The following is a 19,900-nucleotide window of genomic DNA, read 5'->3' on the forward strand; positions in this document are numbered from 1 at the left end:
TTGCTTCGACGGCGGTTCCAGGGGGGGATGACTGTATTTCCTGGTTTTTACTTGCATCCTTGCCATCTTGGTAAGTATCTATGGAGTGGCCTTCTATCTACGGAGGACTAATATTGTGCGTTGATGTTCTATTCCGGTCGTTCATAGTCGAGCGCCTGTACCCTTTGCCAAACTTGGCGTACCACACGATGTTGCGACTCTTGTGCCGTTTCGGTGTCTGAATCTCCAGCAGGGCTGATGGTTGTTAGGGGGGTTTCAACAGGTTTTATGTGGCAAGACTCACCGAATGGCAAGGTATAATCTACCACCCAGCCTCACTTTCGGCACAACAAAGTTTGCGGGATCTTCTGGAGGATTTGCAGTCGTAACAAGGCCACCCGCTTCCTCCAAGATGGCAATGCCAGCGGCAACGTCCCTGCAATCGTCAGTATTTGTGGCGGTTTGTACCTCAACTCATATACGTACCACTCCCAACAGCCGCCTTCCCACCAAATGTCGAATGATCCCATTGCCGTGTATGCCAGATCCATCGTCGCGCTGCCAATCATTAGCATATCTTCGCTTCATACATGGCCGATCAATGACTTACCTTCCCAAGCTCCTCACACCATGCACCATGCCACCATTACCGCCCCTTGCTGTTCTTTCCATTGCCATTGTAGCAAACGAGTTGACCTTTCTACCCAAATTTCCCTCTGGCCCTTCCCTTCTGTCCTTGCCCCATTCACACGCAAAGGTACAACCGCTTGGTGCGTTCTTGGGTAACGGTGGAATCGGGTTTCTCACCAATGGTAAACGCCGCTGTTCATTGAGCCAGGCTCCCTGGCCGCGACAAGATGAGAAAAATTGGTTCAAAAATGGAGCATGTATAACTCCAATGACAGGGTGGCCGTCGATGCAGAAAGCGATGGACACACAGAACATGGGGAACAGGTGCGTGAAATTGACGGTGCCGTCGAGCGGATCAACGATCCATGTTGGTGAGGATGTGACGAGGTATTGTTTTGAGGAACCGGCTGAGTATGATTCCTCACCAAGGAAACTGTTCGAGTTAATATCAAGTGAGGGCTGGGCAAGCGGCGGTGTCGCACCTGTGGTTAGGGTATTTGGCGGCGATGGATTGACGGATGAATTCTTCGACCGCTACGAATGTTAAACCCAGCCCAAAAGTAGCAATGTTTGATGTTTACCGTGGTCCGTCTTTGTGACTATGTCCACTGAACTTTCTTTCTCTGCAATGTCGCCGTTTGTGGATGGACTGTCGACCCTACTCCAAGCAGCGTCAAGCAGCAATTGGCCAGCATCTTTGCCGAGCTGTTTGGCGAAGTCGTATATTTCTGTGAGTTGAGTATCATCCATGGCTCCTGTTGGCTACGCAGTTGGACAATTATGCTTTTGACAGCTTCAGAATTGAGTGGCCTGCGATTTCGGATCACTGCCGATACAGAATTGGCGGATAACGACGGCCCTTGTGTGGGCATAACGCTGACGAGCCCCGGATGAAGTCTTATCCACACACTTTCACACATGGATCTCACACAACCAGCACGGGTTCAAATAACACCATTGTCCAACTCGTTCTAATGATGTAATTAGCGAAACAACCAGAATCATATCCAAAATGACTCGCGTTCTTGTCCTCAACGGCCCCAACCTAAATCTCCTGGGCACGCGCGAGCCCCAAATCTACGGCTCTACCACCCTCTCCGACATCATCACCAACCTCCAAACAAAAGCGGCCTCTTTCCCCGCCACCATTGAATCATTCCAATCCAACCATGAGGGCGCAATAGTCGACCGCATCCACGATCGCTCGCGCAAGATTGACGCCATCATCATCAACCCTGGCGCCTTTACGCATACCAGCGTTGCTATACGGGATGCATTGTCCGGGGTAGATATCCCGTTTGTGGAGGTGCATATTTCTAATGTTCATGCTAGAGAAGCGTTTAGAAAGCATAGCTACTTGAGTGATAAGGCTGTGGGGGTGGTTTGCGGACTAGGTGTATATGGGTATGAGGCAGCGTTGGAGTTTGTGACTCGGCATCTTAAGAAATCGTCAAGGTTGTAATTACTTTGATTAGAATTAGAATTTAGACTAGTTATAACATGGGCTGCATTCGTTCGCTAGTTTGTTCCGTGTTTAATCCCAATTCTGTAACCATTTTATTCCATGAGCGGGATGCCCTGTTTGCCATTTTCAATGGTACTCTGGCGTCGGGATTGAAGAATTCCCTGTTGAAGACTTCAAAGCTCAGCCATCCTTCGTACTTTAAATCTCTCACAATTGTGCTTAGAATTGCTCGGGCCGGTAGATATGCACCGTATTCTGACTCTCCATAGAATAACCTCGCGTTACGGGACCAGCTCATCCGCGCAGGTTGCTCTGGATTATAAAACTCGTGCGTCGGCGTAAGTGGTTCAGACAACTTTTCCGCATCTGCGACCTGCAGCAGAAATAACTTGGTGACATCCACGTCGAGGACCAATCTGGCCATTGATCGAACGACCGCCTCATCACAGTCTGGGGTGCATCTAGAAGGGGAAGTTGGATCCGCGTATATCCTCCCAGCAATATTGAACGAGTCGAGACAAATTCCAAAATTGGATCTGTCAACTCTCCGGACAACATCCCAACTAGCTTCCCAGGTATCAACTCTAGTCCCCCAGCATAAGGCCTCAAACGCATACCGAATAGGCGGTTGTACTTGTGCTCCAATATCAGCTACCTCCCTCATATCCGCAACAATCACATCCATGTCCTCTGTAATATGCTCTGGATCCAAATTACTACTAGGCAGAAGAATCAGGTCGGTGCCCAGATTGCGGGCCAGCTTCACCCATAGATGCATCTCCTGAATTCGCTGCTGGTGCAAAGCTCGGTCGACGAGGCCCTCGTAGTGCATGAATGGCTGAAGGCAGATGATGGAGAGGCCTCGCTTCTGGCACATTTGCCGGATGGTTGTTGCGGCGGATAGTTGGTTTTCAGGGGTTTTGCCGCCGTTCATGGACTTTGTGAGCTCGACTAGGTCTTCGTAGAAGAGCTCGATGCCGCGGAAGCCGTGTTTGGCTGCCATGTCGAGTTTGTGGTCTAGTGTGTGGCCTGCGGCGCAGCGGCCGAGGGAGATGGTGCATATGCTGGGTAGGTGCACCATTTTGGTGGTTTTATGTCGTATATGATGTGTTTGATGGACTATGTGATGATGTGGAAAGTTGAACAAAGACTAGTAGACTTGGGATATACTACTTGGTTATTTTGCCCAGGTATGATGCTTGGAGAACAAGATCAAGAAGATTCATTAGATGCAGCATTTCATTATACGTGTAATATCCCTCCCATCGAAATCCCTTCCATCCACTCTTGGATAAACGTAACGAGCCTCATGTGTAAGTGGTTGGAACTTCCGGACAAGGTGTGTATGTTCCCTCCACCAACTGCGCCATCGATGACGCTGGCCCAAATAGGCAAAACCAACTGTTCAGGTTTCTTCCCCTCCCAAAGCCGCGAGTCGATACCGAGACCAATATTACGTATGTGTACACCATGAATGTTGGATAAGTCTTTACCCGGACTCTTCAACAGCGGAGGAGCCGATGTGGGGCCGCACGACTTTCATCGTTTCCGATATTTCGGACAACTTGCCGCTTATCCTGGGCCTAGAATTACGCCGAAAGGGATATTTGCATTTGTTGGTGGCTGTGCATGGATATTGGATCACACGGTAGAGGCTTGTTCACGACTACATCAGGGACACATATCGTTCAAAACAGCGGCTGGCCAAGGTCGAGCCTTCTCATACGGCGTGGTAAAGGAAATGGAAATGGAGACTCACCAGCATCAGCATGAACAGCCTATCGATGGCAATGTTGAAGTCCAGAAAAGCAGGCTAGACCGGCATGGCTACCTTTTTGGCCAGAAAATCACACACTCACTTTCACCGTACTTGCACCAAATAATATACGACCATCTGGGGTTGAAATGGAGTCAAATACGGCTCGACTCAGCAGATATGTCCCAGTTTTTACAACTAGTACAACATCCCTCATTTTACGGTACGTGATAGTGCTTCTACTACCTGATCGAGTCATGACTAATGAGAAATAGGCGCCTCTGTCACCATGCCCAACAAAGTGGCCATTCTCTCACATCTAGATGAAATGACGGACGAATGCAGAGACGTAGGAGCCTGCAACACGCTCTTCCTCAGGGAACGAAACGGTCGTCGTATCCTCTGCGGCACAAACACAGACGTCATTGGCATCAGAGACTCCTTCCAATATAACATCTCCAATCCATCAAGCACATTTCACAACCGCCCAGCTCTAGTCATTGGCGGAGGAGGCGCTGCCCGCAGTGCCATTTACGCACTCCGAAAATGGATGAAAGTCACGGACATTTACCTCGTCAACCGGGACAAGACTGAGGTAGATGCCATGATCAAGGACTGCTCTTCACGTGGATACGGCACCGGCCTACGCCATGTAGCTACCGTCGAAGAAGCCCATGCTGTTGAGGGCCCAGGCGCGATAGTAGCCTGTGTACCTGACTTTGAACCGCATACAAGTGAGGAAATCGTGGCCAGACAAGTCACGGAGATTTTGCTGGATAAGGCGCACAAGGGTGCAATGTTGGAAATGTGCTATAACCCTACGCCGTTTACGAGACTTGGCGCTTTGGCGGAACAAAAGGGCTGGCAGGTGGTGTTAGGTACTGAGGCATTGATATGGCAGGGCCTTGAGCAGGATAAATATTGGACGGGTTTGGGAGTTGGTGACTTGCCGGTGGTAAAGGTTCAGAAAGCGATTGAGGAGAAGGTGGCTCAGCGTTCCCAGTCGCGACTTTGACGATATGGCGTACACAACTTTGTAGCGGTTATAAATGAAAATAAAATCAACATGATGAACTCGCCCGATTAGTATGTGTTGCGTCATGTTGTGCGTCACGGAGGAGTGACGGGTGCTTCTCCCGCTGCAGTCAGATTCAGCTTCCTATTTTGGCTAACTTCCTCACTCCGTTGATGCGTACCATCATCTCGAAGACTGAACATAAATAAAATTCGACGTTCCCCATCAAATATAACACTCAATCAAACATTCTTCAAAATGACTCTCTTCGATACCATCGAACAACTCACCCTCGCCAATAACCCAACCCTCTCCACACCCGCAGAATGCCTCGCCAAAGCCGGATCACCAAGCACTTCCATCGCCATCCTCGACGACGCCACCCTCTCATCGCGCTGCTACTCAACCGTAGGCGATGACACAGAAACCATCTTCCAAGCATGTAGTATTTCCAAGCCCGTCACCGCACTAGCCATCATGCGCCTCATCGACGAAGGCTACTTCACTCTCGACAGCACCATCGCAGAGCTTCTCCCATCGGAGATCCTCGACATCCTAACTGAGGATTCACCGTCCGCGCAGAAGAAAATCATTGCCTCAATTACAGTCAGGCAGCTCATGAGCCATACTGCGGGCTTATCGGTCTCCGGGTTCGTAGGATACGCCAACGGTCCGTATCCCACGGTCCAGGACATACTACGGGGTGCTTATCCCGCGAATAATCTGCGCGTAAGGCTGGATGCCCTCCCCGGGAGTGGATTCAGCTATTCAGGCGGAGGAATCACCGTTCTCCAAATTATTCTTGAAACGGTGACGAAGACGGATTTTCCTACTCTTATGCAGGACAAGGTGCTCAAGCCGTTGGGCATGACGCGCTCTTTCTTTGGGGAATTGCCTCCCAGGGAAGCGAATGCAGCTGAGTCTCATGAGACGGGATATACACCCTCTTGGACGACGCATCATTTCCAGCCTGAGTACGCGGCCGCTGGACTCTGGACAACACCCACGGATCTTCTAAAAGCAGTGGCAGCGGTTCAACGGTCCCTAGAAAAGGACGACTTTCTCAAGAAAGAAACTGCGGAAACAATGCTCACTAAACTTGATAAAGATTCAGGCATTGCTCTATCGTGGTTCATTGCCGGTGAAAACGACACAAACTTTGCGCATGGGGGCGCAAACGTCCCCGGATTTAGATGCATGGTTGTCGGGTTCGCTGAGCCCGGGCCCAAGAAGTCAGGTATAGCTGTCATGACAAACTCATCTGAGGGGACGGATGTGCTTTGGAGAGTTTGTCTTGCGGCGGCGTATTTGAAGAAGTGGCCTCTGGTGGCTAGTATTCCTTCGTTGAAGATGGTGACGCCGCTGTGGGATATGAATGCTGTTGTTGGGAACGGTTGGAGGGACTACTTGGGGACTTGGACGGATGGGAAGGGTGAGTACCGGGTGGGTGAGGAGGATGGGCGGCCGGTTTTGTGGTGGAATGGGTTTGGGCCTGTGAAGTTACTTCCTGGTGCGGTGCCGGATTCAGTGAATGAGGGGGGTGTTTGTTGTTTTGTGCTGGATGGGTTGAAGCTCATGCTGCGGTTGAAAGGGGATGGTGATGAGAAGGTGTTGGTGTTGGAGAATGGGTTGAAGAAGGATACGACGGACCTGAAGAGGTCGCCATGAGGTTTCAGGAGTAGTTAACTTGATGGTTGTCGCCCAAGTGACTATTAACGGGCAAGGAATGTTCATTTCGGAAGTGTAATCGCTCAATAAATATGGGATGCTAAAGATTCTGTAATCCAAACCACAGCAGTCTAGTCAAATACATCGTGCAACACATCACACTTTCTGAACAGAACTGCTGTTCGATTCAATTTGTTCCGTCTCAACTTTCTCCACCTCCAAGCCTACGCCATCCGCATTCTGACGAAAGTTCTCCTCCTCTGACCGCAGCTCCTCCATCAAAATTGCATTTGCGCGCCAAGTAGGCTTGATTCGGAAAAGTCGGTCCATTGCTTCCAGCGGAAGTGACTTAGTCTCTGGTACGCAGAAGAAGACAAACACAACCGAGATGAGCATAAGCGATGCGAAGAAAAAGTACACGCCGTAGCCCCATGCATTGAACATTTGTTCCGTGAACCTGGCAATGATAAAGTTCCAGAACCAATTGTTGGCTGCTGCGTTAGCCTGTCCAAGAGATCGTGTGTTTTGGTCAAACATTTCCGAGTTGATGACCCACGGCGTCCCGTTCCATGAAGGCGTGTAAAACGCTGTCCAGAGGTAGAAGAAGAAAATTGCTGCGATGCCACCAGAGCTCAAATTTCCATTGGAACTCTTGGAGCTGGTTCCCGCAATCTTGATGTATCCGCCGATGAACCACATGCAAAGCGATCCGCCCAATGCGCCAATCATAAGCAAATTGCGTCGTCCCATGTGGTCAATGAGCACCAGAATCCATACGATTGTCAGCGCTGTCTTGACCACGCCAAAGATACCAGTAGTGAGAAAGCTTGTATTTGTTCCCGTGACACCAATGCTACGGAACACTGTTGGACTGTAGTAGTTGATGGCGTTGATACCAGAGCCTGAGAAAACAGTTAAAACCGACCACATATTTGCAAATAGACACAAAACTTACCATTTTGGAACACGAAGAGCAAAGCACCAAGAAGAAATCTCCACTGGATTCGTCTCTCCTTCAGAGCCAGGAACGGTTTCCAGAACCCAGCACCAACTTCACGACGGAATCGCTCCGTCTCTTCATCAATGTAGCTGACTTCCTCGATTATATAGATATCACTTGGCTGTAGTTGTCGCATCCAGCACAGCACCTTCATGGCTTGCTCCCGCTTCCCTTTGGAGAATAACCATCTGGGCGACTCGGGGATAAAACAGCAGCCAATCAAGAGCAGACCTGCCGGGATAAGTTGCACTGCAAATGGGATCAACCATTGCGAGTGGCTCGGCGCCATCGTGGTGTTGACTCCGTAGTTAATCCAGAAGCCGACGAGACCGCCTATTTGCCAACCAAGCTCGTAAATACCGACCAGTCGGCCTCGAACTGCTGGCGGGGATAGCTCTGAGATGTAAATTGGCGTCATGTTGGAGCAGCCGCCAACTCCAACACCGGCGAGAACTCGGCCCCCAATGATGAGCCCAGTACCGCGATCCCCATTTGCTCCCAGCATCATGCCTGCACCAACAATGAAGATGAGAGTAAACAAGGCCAGCGACTTGCGGCGTCCCATGAAATAGCTGGATACATAGGCACCCAAACTACCAAAAAAGGCGCCAGCTTGGTAAACTGAAACGATATTTTGCTTCAGTAACGCCAGTGACGACGGCGAATAACTGGCAAAGTTGAACTCATCAACAAAGGACGGAAGAGCCAACGTTGTGCCAATAAAGGCCGAGTCGTAGCCAATCATGCATGATGCAAACGATGCTATAGCGGCACATGCGTAAACACGCCAGTTGTACACGGCCGAAGGTGTTGGCCGATCTTCTTTGAGCGCTAGCAATGTCATTGTTGCAGAACTGACTGGAAATCGTGCAACAGAAGATCTGTCGATGACGCTGGGTCAGGGTGATTTGCCCTGGAGCGTCCGGGGATCAACTTATATGATGCTGCAGCTGGGGATGGAACAGCGCCATCATCGGATGCTCATCATCTTTTGTTTTTCGGTGCAAAATCCCTGTTGCCACCCCTTGGATGAGAAAAATTGGTGTCGGCAGTGAACCCGCCCCAGCTCGCCCACATCCCAGAACGCCACGAATCTGGGGTGCGGGGATTCTGTGGATAGACTAGAACAATTGCTGGCGAAACCGCAGAAGCCCATGTGTAATGGCTTTTCGTTGGTGTGGGTCTTGGATAAAGGAATATCCCCAAGCACGTAGGTGTCGCCGGATAAAAGACATTGAGTTCGACTGAGCCTGGCTTCGGACCGCGGGCTAATAATGGGTATACTATTTCCCCATATTGCTAAATTGGAACGCTGGTGTAAAATGCTATCAAACTCCAAAGTCACCTTGGAAGATCTCTGCGAGATCACAACCGGGTGCAAACCCTAGGTTGGTCATAAAACGGCTGTCCATCTCCAAATTATCAGTATATCCAATAGATCCAAGGTCCTCAAAGAGAGCATCGTAGTCAAAATTCTGGCTCATCCGATGGTTTCCGGGGAATAAGGCGTGGGTATTTACTCTGCCATCGTTCGGATGGGTTGTCAGAGGTGTGTCAATCGCAAAATGGGGATTCGGAATTGCATCCTGATACCCGAAGGGAAATTGTTCAGCGGGTTTACTTCTGGACAACATGTTCGACCCAAAAGCTCCCGCACGGGGTCTTGTTTGGATCTGGTTGTCCATGTGGGGACCTGATTCTGTAGACATCGGGGTAAATGTTGGTTGCAGTTGCTCATGGCCCTGGGTAAAGTTGTCTGACGCTAACGTTGCTGGGTACCCAGTACATGGAAATGGTTTATCCTCATGCCATATATTTTGCAGCATGTCCGTGACGGAAGTCCATTTGTTGCGGTCTTGTTCGTCCATTTCTGCAACCCTCGCACGTCTTTGCACAAGTTGAAGCAACAGTACAACGACTGGAGGGGTGTGATTCGCCTCAAATATGCTCTGGCAAGAGTCGACAGTTTCCAGGAATCCAGAGAGGAGAGACGGTCTTATATCGGACGCTAGTTCAATGGTAGCTGTTAAAAATAGAAGCTTGACCAAGTAAGCCGACGGTATTGTTGGAGTTGAGCCGCTTGATACCAAAGAGTTGCAGAAGCCGAACCGAGAATCAAGATTTTTGACGAGGTCTTCTGGGCCGAGAGTTTCTGATGAAGCCTTCTCGTTTATTTTGGAAACATGAGAGTCACTTAGAACCGAAGTAAGCGCATGTAATTGAACTAGAGTTCGTATTGGCTGGACCATTTGGGGTGCCTTCGTAGACGGAGCGGAAGTTGAAGATTTCTCTGGTACATGACGCCATGTTTGGTCGAATGCGGTAAAATCGAGCATTGGCGTTGGATATGTACCTTCCATGCCGCCAAATCGTTTCATTGGATGCTGATTCAGATATACTGATGTCAATACGTCCAAGACGTCGCAAGCAACCGAAACCACGTCCATCTGGAATGAAGAAAAGCCACTTTCATTCTCTGGCTGTGTGACCTGGGTCAGCCGGAGCTGTCGTAAGAGACGAACACATTTGCTGAGGAGCAAGGAAGCTGCAACAGCTTTACCTCTGCCTATCAGGATAACGGCTTGAATCACCGTTGCGTTGATACTGTGTATATTGAATGCTTCATCATCTGCTGGCAGCAAGGCACGAGAGACTTGCAAAATTTGGGAAGCACTCGGAGATGCTCCATCAGATCCAGTAACCAAGTTTTCATCTTGATATGAAGCAATTGCCATAGCAGCCCAAAGCTCTGAATGTCTCAAATAGATACTGTCGTTTGAATGGCTGGGCCATGAGACGCCTTGAACAGGGTATGAAGCCGCGAGAGCTTGGAGACTCTCAGGGTTCACTATCGGCAGCCAGCAATGTGTGTATGAGACATAGACTTCAAGGAGGCGCTTCCAATTCGCAGGTAACTTGAGAATGCGATCAGGGACTCCAGTTTTGTCTTGTAATACACTTGGCACTGTCGGTCTAGCCGATCTGACTGAAGGGGCATCTCGGAAACTGGCTAGGCGTTCAACATCCGTGTCCGATTCGTTGTCAGAATTTTCGGAGTTCCCAATGTGAGGATCGGATAAAAGCCCATCAATGGCCTTCCGCACTCGATTTTGATTCCACAGTCGTTGCAGGCGGTGGCCAGCACTCCCTTTGCCTAAAATTGCCCGAGATTCCTTGTTGCTCTCTCCCTGTCCATGGTTCAGCAAATGGTGAAGAGACTCCTCGCACTCGGGTATTTGATCAAACAGCCAAGCTAACGAGAGCTCTATGGTGCGCAGATATCCCGTTTGTACTCCTCTTTTTTTGGTTGCAGGAGTGTATGAACACGTCCGCTGCTGTGCAACGCAAGTTCCACACTCAGGCTGACCTCCATCGCACTTCTCCCTCGCAGCACGACAGGCATCGCAAGCGAGGGAAACACGTCGCTTCTTTGGCTTGCTGCTCTCTCCTTGCTCACTAGACGTTGCTGCTGCTACTCCCCGAGCTGGTCTTTTCGGGGCCATGCCGTGCTGCCAATCATGCAGTCAACAATACACCTGCGAGGCCAGTCAACGTTAAAAACATAGTAGTCGGGATGGTTATAGTCGAATAGAAGCAATCTCTGATGGATAATTCACAAATACTGATGGAATAGGACATTCGCCAACGTTTTTCGATGTTTAGCAGTTTTCGAGAAGTGCAATTCGACTGGTTGTCATTGGCCCAGCGTCAAAGATCTGGGGAACGGGAAGCAAACCGGCAGTCCGGATAAACGCTTATCCACCGTCAGAGAACCGCCTTCGGCCAAGAGCTGGCTGGCTGGTGAAGCCGTCCAGACCAGAAGCGAACCTGGTAATGACAACGATACAGTTACGCTTCTCAGCATTTCGTGCCGGACAACGTCCTCGTCGGCCGCATCGTGACTTAGTTGCAAGTGAAAATGCAGTGACCGCGCTGCGCCGGCACGTCTGCTGTTTGCACAAGACTCTGTCGAGGAACGAAACGCAACCAAAAAATGGCTGGCGTAAAGAGATCGTTGGCCGCAATGATGGCCGACGAAAGATTGCTCTCACCATCCATAGATCCATCAGACTCTACCGCTCGCTCTCAATCCGCCAGAACTTCTGCTGCTAGCAGCGAATACGCTACCAGAGCGCCGTCGCCTGCTTTACCATCGTTTGATGGCAACATGCCCAAGTTTACTCCGGATGCCTCAATCGTTTTTATCGGCGTTCGTGGCGCTGGCAAGACGACACTTGCCATCATGGCAGCATCCGCTTTGAAAAAGAGAATCATTGATGTGGAAACCGCTTTCCAGCGCGCGACTAGCTTCTCAAGTGCCTCGTATAGCAAGGTGCATGGCCCTACTCAGTGTCAAAGGAAGCAAGGAGAAGTGCTACAAGACGTGCTTCAAAGCAATGACAGCGGTTGCATCATTGTGTGCTCATGGATGGAGCGACGTGTTCAGGGTCTTTTACGACAATTTGCGACAACTAACCCTGTCGTACATATCATGAGGAGCAAGGCAGCCGTGCAAGAGCATTTAAAGGTAGAATCTGGGATCAAGTGGGCGACGTTCTGGAGCACAAGCAATGCCTTCTTTCGCACATGCTCGAATCTGGAATTTTTCAATGTCTCTGAGTCAGCGGCTACCGAGCAAATCCAGCCATCCATCCGCAAGTCGAATATGGCGGACCTACCTCCATATCTAGCATTGAAACAGGCCGAAAGGCACCTGCTCAAATTCCTCTCACAAATATACCCGGCTGGTACCATCCCTTTCTTTGAATCAGCATATCCATTGGCCAGCGTTGCTACAGACGAGCGTCAATTTACATATGCCGTGGAGCTATCTGTTGAAGATATTAACCAAGATGGTGTGGATATCGAAGGCTGTTCAGCGGGCGCCGATGCAGTGCAAATAACCGTTGGGAACATCCAAAACGAATGGACAAACAGTACATACCGCGAGGAATACACCAAAATGGCCAATGACATTACTGAAGCTGTTGGCTTGGTACGAAGGAGCAGCGTCTTGCCCATTATTGTCCATATTGACCATCCCCAATCGGCGTCCACCACAACGACTTGTTTCTATCTTGACCTCCTTTCACACGTGTTGTCTTTGGCCCCTGAAATGATGACGGTGGACTTGCGACTAGATGATGTCGCCATCTCAAAGTTGTCAACTCTAAAGAGAAGCTCCAAGTTGATTGGCAATTACTCTCCAGTCGAAAACTTCAATTCTTGGACATCACCAAAGTGGATGTCGCTATACCAGCGAGCAGTCCAGCTGGACTGTGATCTCGTCCGTTTCATTCGCCCAGCTACAACCATGAGCGACAACTTCGAGGTTTCCCAATTTCGGTCAGCTGTTGCATCACTTCCAGATACCCACGTACCCATCATAGCATACAACTCGGGATTATTGGGTAGACACTCAGCCTGCCTAAATCCCGTCTTGACCTTGGTTTCAGCAAAGCCACACTCCCCATATGATCCGAAACGGGATGCGTCAATCTTGACAGCACAGACTGCGACAAATGCGCTGTATTCAAGCTTCTTGTTTGACTCTATGAAACTCTATGTATTCGGCGTCAACGTAAGCTACAGCATGTCGCCGGCAATGCACAATTCTGCGTTGGAAGCATGTGGCGTTCCACATCGATATGAGCCGTACTCGACGAATTCGCTGAGCCAGGTAACGCATCTGATACATGATGCCAATTTTGCCGGCGCATCGATAGGGTTGCCCTTCAAAGTTGAATGCATCACATTGGCAGACGCCTTAAGCCCTCATGCTCAAGCTATTGGAGCAATCAACACCATGGTCCCTATCCGCCAACTAAACGACGATGGCACAATCCCGACGGGTTCCGCCTTCTTCCGGGGAGTCAACCGGGCTGGCCCCGTGCGGGCGATTTACGGTGAGAATACGGATTGGATAGGTATTCGGGCATGCATTCGCCGAGGACTATCGCCTGCGAATGCTGTTCGACCAGCCTCGTGCGGTCTAGTTATTGGCGCTGGAGGCATGGCCAGAGCGGCTGTTTACGCCTTGCTGCAGGTTGGCGTCAGAAACATTGCCATCTATAATCGAACGGTAGAAAACGGGAAGAGGTTGGCAGCCCACTTCACACAGCTATTGCAGAAGAAGGAGTTTGCAGGGCTAGGTGCGGGAACGAACACAAAATTCGAAGTGTTTACTCAGCTTCACGACACTTGGCAGTCAGAGTTCCGTTTGCCCTCCATCATCATTTCATGCATCCCTACTCACCCAATAGGCGATGCTCCCTCTCCCGAGTTCAAATTGCCGGAGCCATGGCTGGGCAACCAGACGGGAGGCGTGATTGTCGAGCTTGGATACAAGACCCTAAACACACCACTGTTGCAACAAGCTATGGAGCACGCAGAGCAGGGGTGGATCGCCATGGACGGCTTAGATCTGCTTCCAGACCAAGGCTTTGCGCAATTTGAGCTATTCACGGGGAGACGAGCGCCAAGAAGAACGATGAGGAAGGCCATATTCGAGAATTACCCAGACCAGTATGGGAGGTCTAATCCGGAGGAGCTGCGGCGCAGGCTCCAAACCATGGTGGAATGATGATGTATACAAACATAATGTGATAATGCCAAATATACGCAAAGTTGGATGCTACTCTATAGCTCCCCTAATGGTTCCATTCCGAGTCCTCAGCATGACCTGTTGGTCCGATGGTAGCATAATCTGTCGTGACAAACGCCCTATCCACCTCAGCCAACCCTTCAGCACAATACTGCAGCGTCTCAGAAACATCATGAGACCTATTTAGTCTCGTCTGCTCATCGAGAAGTATGTCAAACTCTGCCCACACTCCATCCCCGGCGTGATACGCCGTGATATTCTTGATACCCTCCACCAACGGAGCGAATCGATAGGCCAAGTAGGTCAATTTCCTGTATGTTCTATCATCCGCCGCTTCACCAGACAGCCGGACCACATTGTCGAAACAGGTATGGCCCCAGTCATAGATGATGAAGAGGGACAACAAAGCAGCGCCGACTGGATCAAGCCACCACGCCTTAATGCTATCACCTATAAGCGGGAATAACAACGACAGGGTATTGAATATCACGTCCGTCTTGCAGTCTTGCACAAGGGCTTGAACTTGAGTTGTCTTGATGGGGATACATCCCACGCCTATGCCACCCTTGATGACAATGGTTGTGACGAGAGCGGCGATCGCCTCTGTGCTGAGTCTCTCGACCCCGTGATCACCATGCATCAGTTTCTGTACAGACTCTTGGAGGATCTGCAGGAATGAAATGACCATTATGATGGAGAACATTAATATGCCGAGCGGTTCCAAGCGGCGCTTACCAACGGGAAATCGTTTCCGCAATGCATTCAAGCGCCAGAGAACAATCTTGTTGGTCGACCATATGATGAGCGTGCAAAGCAAGTCAAGCGCCGAGTCTACCAAGCTGGCACGAAGAGACAGCGAGCCTGTCGTGAACACGGCAAAGGCCTTCCCCGCCAGCAATAAGATATTTGCAAGGACGTTGATGTTTATTGCTAGTGAAGCTTGTTTCGCAGCCCGTCTCCGACGAGTCTTCTCTTCATCGGGGAGCAATTCGCCTATGTGACCTGCAACTTGCTGGAGTCCTCCGCCACGCTCCTGGTCCCCGTCGTGGTCTGGATCGGGATTCATCGACTCGAGGACGTCATCTGCTATGGCTTCTATAACGGCATCGACTTCGAGGTAGTCATTCAGACGCTGGTTTTGACTCTCGTAGTATGTTCTAAGCTGTTTATTCTTGATGCGCTGGAGATCGATGTCTGACGTGCGAAATCGCTCGAGAGTTGTTGTGTTGAGGTTTTGGAGGAGTGAGTTCTTCAGTTCTTCGCGGCGGGCGTCTTCTAGGGCGGTGCGGGCTGCGTCGCGGAATTTAAGGAGATGTGGCTTTCTGGTGTATAGACTTTGGGTGGGTGTAGATGGATTATTCGATTCGATGTCGTGGGTGTGTCGCTGGCGGAGGTTTGGACGATTTAAGTCATGGTGTTGTGGCGGCTCGCCGAGACTGCGTTTGCCTACCATTGTGTGTTAATCATGAGTGTTGAGTACATGATTTTGGATAGACCAAACTGGGTATTACATCTATTTTATTTCTTGTTTGTAGACTAGTCGTGCTGTCATGCGTGCCTGGTTTCTGTTCCTGGCGATGTGACGTAAGATGTTGGAAGTGCCAAGGATGAGCTGCAGATGACACCGCCATCCCGTTTGTGGTCCACATGCTGCCGGCGATCCGACTTGGCGAGTGCCGTTTCTGGACTGTGCTTTTTCTAATTAGTTTTGATGATTTGGCTGACAGGGTTGTGTCAATTGGTATGCTTGGTGTGTCGGAAGCCGGTATGTCTCTGGCGATGGGCTCGGTTTTCCCAGCTCTAGCAAATGCTAAAAGTCATCGTTATATTCTTTAAATGTTCTAATTTTCTCAAAACATACGTTTGGAACATGAACCACAATGCGAATGCTCGTCTTTTTTGCCAAGTTTAGAAATGGTTGATGTCTGAGTTTGTCATGGAATCATCACGTGGGAGCGAATTTAGACCTGCCAACCAAGCCAAGTCACATCAAACTTCAATCCAACACCAACCAGCACAACAATCTTCAATGTTTCATAATGGACCATGAGGAACAGTTCGATGACATTCGTGTGGTCAGTATTGATGCCGGAACGGACGAAGGCGCCGACATAACTATCGAGTATAACACCAAGCGAATAACTGTCTCAATCTTCGCAAGTTCAACACAAGACAATGCACATACTGGAACTTCGGTGGAAGATGAGCTCATCCGGCTTTTAAACCAAGCGGTCGATGCTGCAGATGAGGATTATGAAGACTTGATGAATAATGCGTTGGATAGGGTCCTTGATCTGGCGGGAGCTACGTTCTCTGATGTAGCGCCCCGCATATGTGCTTCCCAACAAGCAAGCACAGTCCTACATGCACATCTATATCCAGATACGTTTGACTTTCGCCTGCAGACAATAGATAGAAAGGTATCAATTTCGCAAATTAGTCCTGACGAGATGCTTTGCGTGCCCGATACTGCTCCTGATCCCCATTTTCATACCGATTTTGAACCGGACGACCACCTCCCGTTCTTCTCATCCGACGAAATATACATTCTTGAATCGTTTGGCAGTGGGAATGGGACCGTCAGTAAAGTGCAAGTTGGCAGCATGGATATGCTCTGTAAAGCTCGGAGAGTTGGCCTTGGGGATATTGGGCTTGAACAAGAGCTCAAAAGGCTTCAGATGATCCGAAAAGCAGCCTGAGAACAGACATGTTTATTCGAGTGCCTAGTCTCCTGGCATATGTCAAGCATGCTGAGTCGGGGGCCATCATCGGTTTGCTTCGCGAACGGATTCAACCAAGCCCGCTTAGACAGACCTTCGAGATGTCGATGAGTCTGCGGTATCAGTAGAATTGCGGTGCCACTGGGCCACCCAGATACGCAAGACCGTGGGCCAGTTGCACACCATTGGCGTAGTATGGGGAGATGGGAAGCCGTCTGATGTGATTATTGACACGAATGACGACGCCTGGCTGATTGACTTTGCGGGTGGATGGTCTTACGGGTGGGTGGACGAGGAACTGGCCGACACTGTGGAGGGCGATAACCAGGCAGTTGAGAAGATTATAAAGTATCTTGGCTTTTAAAAGCAGTTCCTGTAGAATAATGGGTGTGCTTTGAGCGTTTATTTCGATAAGAAATATTAAGATGCCATAAATCTGCTGTGTTGGGTCATATCGGTCATTTGGTTGCTCGCGGTATCCATTCACAAATTGGGTCGTCTCTAATATGCGACGCACACAACACCAACTTTTACTTTCACAAATCCGGAGCACAATAACATCGAGCGCATGGTTTCTGAAGCATTTTTCCATTTCCCACTTTGTAGGAGCAGCTGAAGCCAAGTTGGGGCTGGCGCACGTGGAAGGCTGACATCGTCAGCATCTCATGACCGGGGTCGACGGACGAGACCTCAAAAGCCGCAGATTTCAACGTTGACATAACCCCACTGGCGACTGATTCATCCAGCAATGTTCAACGTTGAATATGACCGAATTGAGCATCTGCCAGACGGCGATCACATCAGGATACTAACATTAGCTGCCAGTCCTGATTCCTCAGAACCGATACATGTCAGGCTCGCTACTGTGAACCTGGCAGACGAGCCAGCCTACGAAGCGCTCTCATACTGCTGGGGAGATGCCTCCAACAAGCTTCTCATTTTCTGCGACGGCAAACCTTTTCCAGTGACTGAGAACTTGGAGTCTGCGCTACGTCACATCCGCCTGCCTGACGAGGACCGAGTTCTTTGGATCGATGCCATCTGCATCAACCAAAACGATGTCTCCGAGCGAGCGCACCAGGTGAATCTCATGCGGGAGGTGTATCGGAGGGCCAGCAGAGTACTTGTTTGGCTGGGAGACGGAACCCCCGATAGCGACTTAGTTTTCCCTCTGTGCGAGCGAATGGTTGAGCATAGGATTGACCTGCTCCGCGACGGCGGTATCGACGTCAACTCTTCTGAAGTATTATGGGGCGCAAACAGGAAGAAGATTTTGCAAGAGAAGCTTGCGCTTGCGAGAAAACGTGCAGCTGAAGCCCAAGGCGATAACACAGACAACCAAGGTACTGATCCGGCCGATGATGTGAACGACGAAGCCAAAGACATTGAGGCCACAAGTGACGAGAGTGCGGCATTCTTGCGTCTCCTCAGCCGTCCTTGGTTCAGTCGCTGCTGGGTTCTCCAAGAAGTTGCTCTCGCCAAGTCTGCAATGGTATTCTGCGGCACAAAGGCGATTGACTGGGACGTCTTCTACGTTGGTTTTGCCTTGGCCATCATCCTTGGAGAGGGTGCGCTGGGAGGTCGGCCAGAGCAGATCCACAGAGGGGGACTAATTCTGATGATGTTGATGCGAGGCAACATTCATCACGCCGATGAGGCCACGGAGCCGATCAATCTTCTTTGGTTGCTCTGGAAAGTGTATCCCATGCATGTCACCGATCCCAGGGACAAGGTGTACTCGCTGCTGGGACTGATCAGCAAGGACGATGCCATATTGCCCGGTTTGACACCCGATTACACCATTTCCACTGAAGAATGCTACAAGCGTGCTGCGCTCGTTATCATGTCTCGCACAAAGAACCTGGATATCCTGTGTACTGAGCGCCCCCTCCGAGGTACATTGGACTCGCCGTCTTGGGTTCCAGACTGGACTTTGGAAGATCAACCGGCTCCAGTGCAGTTGCTTCCAGATGCAAACATTGATGAGGCTGGCGAACCGGATTCCAAGCCATTCCGTGCTTGCTCTGCAGCAGTTGAATGGGAACCTGTCACAAAGCCAGGGAACTCGAATATTCTCCTACTTTCAGGCTACGTGTTTGATCGGATAACCGAGCTAGCGGACATACTTACAGTCCCGGACCTGAACCACATTGCCATCAATGACATGAAAACGTCAACTGGCGCGTTCACTAGTGTATGGAAGGCCATTCTCACGGGCCTAGGTTCTTATTTCGACACGCTGATCCAGTGGGAAAAGCTCGCCTTGCCAAAAAGAAACTCTCAAACTTACCCCACAGGCGAGGACCCTGAGACCGTCTTCGCCATCACACTGTGCTGCGGTAACATTGATCCGACTACCGCTCTATCACGGTTTCAGCGATGGCGAACGCGCTATAATGGCCCCAAAAGGTTGACATTTTTTAAGAAGCTAGGCATGAAAGGAGGGGTGTATAACTCTCTTATAGGGGCTACGGGGATGATGACCGGCTGGGGAGAGTTGCATGACAGAGTTTACGCGACTGCGACGGAGAAGACTCTTTACAGAAGATTGGCGAGGACTGAAAAGGGCTATCTTGCTGTAGTGCCGAGTAGGAGTGTTCTTGGGGATGAGATTACTCTCTGTCAGGGTGGGAATATGCCGTTTGTTACGAGATGTGTTGGTGCTGAGGGACAGAGGATGGTTATTGGGCCGGGTTATGTGCATGGTATTATGTATGGAGAGGGATGGAATGGGAGGTTGGCTGAGGAGATGGAGATTGTGTAGCGTTTTGGGGGGACTTGTCGGAGGAAGTTTGTTTTAGCCAGCGTGAATTGCTTAAGGTTAGATTTTGAACCATTTTGTTGAAATTGAATTGCGGTAAAGGGTCGACGGCTCAGAAATTGGACCGGAGAATTAATTTGGCGGCGTAATCCGTAGGATGTGGGATCATACCAGGGATATGCTTGCCATCTAGGCCGTGTCTAAAGTTCAGCGCTACTCTACGACTATGCAGAAAGAAGGAAGAATGTATCACTGTCCATCTATAAACCGACAAAAAACAAGATAAAAGAAAACAGAGGTCC

The 19,900-nt window shown here is 50.0% G+C and overlaps 11 protein-coding genes across 11 annotated transcripts; 6 read left to right on the forward strand and 5 right to left on the reverse strand.

Annotated features, from left to right (window-relative positions):
• Positions 1-128: 128 nt before the first annotated feature.
• On the reverse strand, positions 129-1,359 carry VFPPC_16839 (inositol monophosphatase; the record flags this gene model as incomplete). Its single annotated transcript, XM_018294592.1, has 6 exons — positions 129-234; positions 284-415; positions 466-537; positions 590-1,042; positions 1,092-1,143; positions 1,191-1,359. 6 exons carry the CDS (start codon positions 1,357-1,359, stop codon positions 129-131), a joined length of 984 nt encoding a protein of 327 aa, XP_018137592.1.
• A 262-nt stretch (positions 1,360-1,621) lies between these two features.
• On the forward strand, positions 1,622-1,953 carry VFPPC_03824 (dehydroquinase class II; the record flags this gene model as incomplete). The annotated part of the gene is made up of 2 exons (XM_022428357.1): positions 1,622-1,887; positions 1,947-1,953. The coding sequence occupies 2 exons, from the start codon at positions 1,622-1,624 to the stop codon at positions 1,951-1,953; spliced, it is 273 nt and encodes a 90-aa protein (XP_022284033.1).
• Positions 1,954-2,102: 149 nt separating this feature from the next.
• On the reverse strand, positions 2,103-3,155 carry VFPPC_13531 (xylose isomerase-like TIM barrel; the record flags this gene model as incomplete). Its single annotated transcript, XM_018291306.1, has 1 exon — positions 2,103-3,155. The coding sequence occupies one exon, from the start codon at positions 3,153-3,155 to the stop codon at positions 2,103-2,105; it is 1,053 nt and encodes a 350-aa protein (XP_018137594.1).
• Positions 3,156-3,548: 393 nt separating this feature from the next.
• Positions 3,549-4,845, forward strand: VFPPC_13532 (quinate dehydrogenase; the record flags this gene model as incomplete). Its single annotated transcript, XM_018291307.1, has 2 exons — positions 3,549-4,053; positions 4,106-4,845. The coding sequence occupies 2 exons, from the start codon at positions 3,549-3,551 to the stop codon at positions 4,843-4,845; spliced, it is 1,245 nt and encodes a 414-aa protein (XP_018137595.1).
• A 258-nt stretch (positions 4,846-5,103) lies between these two features.
• VFPPC_03825 (beta-lactamase) lies at positions 5,104-6,513 on the forward strand (the record flags this gene model as incomplete). The annotated part of the gene is made up of 1 exon (XM_018283279.1): positions 5,104-6,513. The coding sequence occupies one exon, from the start codon at positions 5,104-5,106 to the stop codon at positions 6,511-6,513; it is 1,410 nt and encodes a 469-aa protein (XP_018137596.1).
• Positions 6,514-6,669: 156 nt separating this feature from the next.
• VFPPC_16840 (quinate permease) lies at positions 6,670-8,357 on the reverse strand (the record flags this gene model as incomplete). Its single annotated transcript, XM_018294593.1, has 2 exons — positions 6,670-7,415; positions 7,469-8,357. The coding sequence occupies 2 exons, from the start codon at positions 8,355-8,357 to the stop codon at positions 6,670-6,672; spliced, it is 1,635 nt and encodes a 544-aa protein (XP_018137597.1).
• Positions 8,358-8,841: 484 nt separating this feature from the next.
• Positions 8,842-11,016, reverse strand: VFPPC_03826 (fungal zn(2)-Cys(6) binuclear cluster domain-containing protein; the record flags this gene model as incomplete). The annotated part of the gene is made up of 1 exon (XM_018283280.1): positions 8,842-11,016. One exon carries the CDS (start codon positions 11,014-11,016, stop codon positions 8,842-8,844), a length of 2,175 nt encoding a protein of 724 aa, XP_018137598.1.
• A 491-nt stretch (positions 11,017-11,507) lies between these two features.
• VFPPC_03827 (quinate pathway repressor protein QutR) lies at positions 11,508-14,096 on the forward strand (the record flags this gene model as incomplete). The annotated part of the gene is made up of 1 exon (XM_018283281.1): positions 11,508-14,096. One exon carries the CDS (start codon positions 11,508-11,510, stop codon positions 14,094-14,096), a length of 2,589 nt encoding a protein of 862 aa, XP_018137599.1.
• Positions 14,097-14,163: 67 nt separating this feature from the next.
• VFPPC_03828 (cation efflux family protein) lies at positions 14,164-15,570 on the reverse strand (the record flags this gene model as incomplete). The annotated part of the gene is made up of 1 exon (XM_018283282.1): positions 14,164-15,570. The coding sequence occupies one exon, from the start codon at positions 15,568-15,570 to the stop codon at positions 14,164-14,166; it is 1,407 nt and encodes a 468-aa protein (XP_018137600.1).
• A 586-nt stretch (positions 15,571-16,156) lies between these two features.
• VFPPC_13533 (hypothetical protein) lies at positions 16,157-16,816 on the forward strand (the record flags this gene model as incomplete). Its single annotated transcript, XM_018291308.1, has 1 exon — positions 16,157-16,816. One exon carries the CDS (start codon positions 16,157-16,159, stop codon positions 16,814-16,816), a length of 660 nt encoding a protein of 219 aa, XP_018137601.1.
• A 769-nt stretch (positions 16,817-17,585) lies between these two features.
• VFPPC_03829 (heterokaryon incompatibility protein 6, OR allele) lies at positions 17,586-19,601 on the forward strand (the record flags this gene model as incomplete). Its single annotated transcript, XM_018283283.1, has 1 exon — positions 17,586-19,601. One exon carries the CDS (start codon positions 17,586-17,588, stop codon positions 19,599-19,601), a length of 2,016 nt encoding a protein of 671 aa, XP_018137602.1.
• Between the last annotated feature and the right edge of the window lie 299 nt (positions 19,602-19,900).

This window comes from Pochonia chlamydosporia, chromosome 2 (genome assembly GCF_001653235.2).
Source record: "Pochonia chlamydosporia 170 chromosome 2, whole genome shotgun sequence".
NCBI classification, from domain to species: domain Eukaryota; kingdom Fungi; phylum Ascomycota; class Sordariomycetes; order Hypocreales; family Clavicipitaceae; genus Pochonia; species Pochonia chlamydosporia.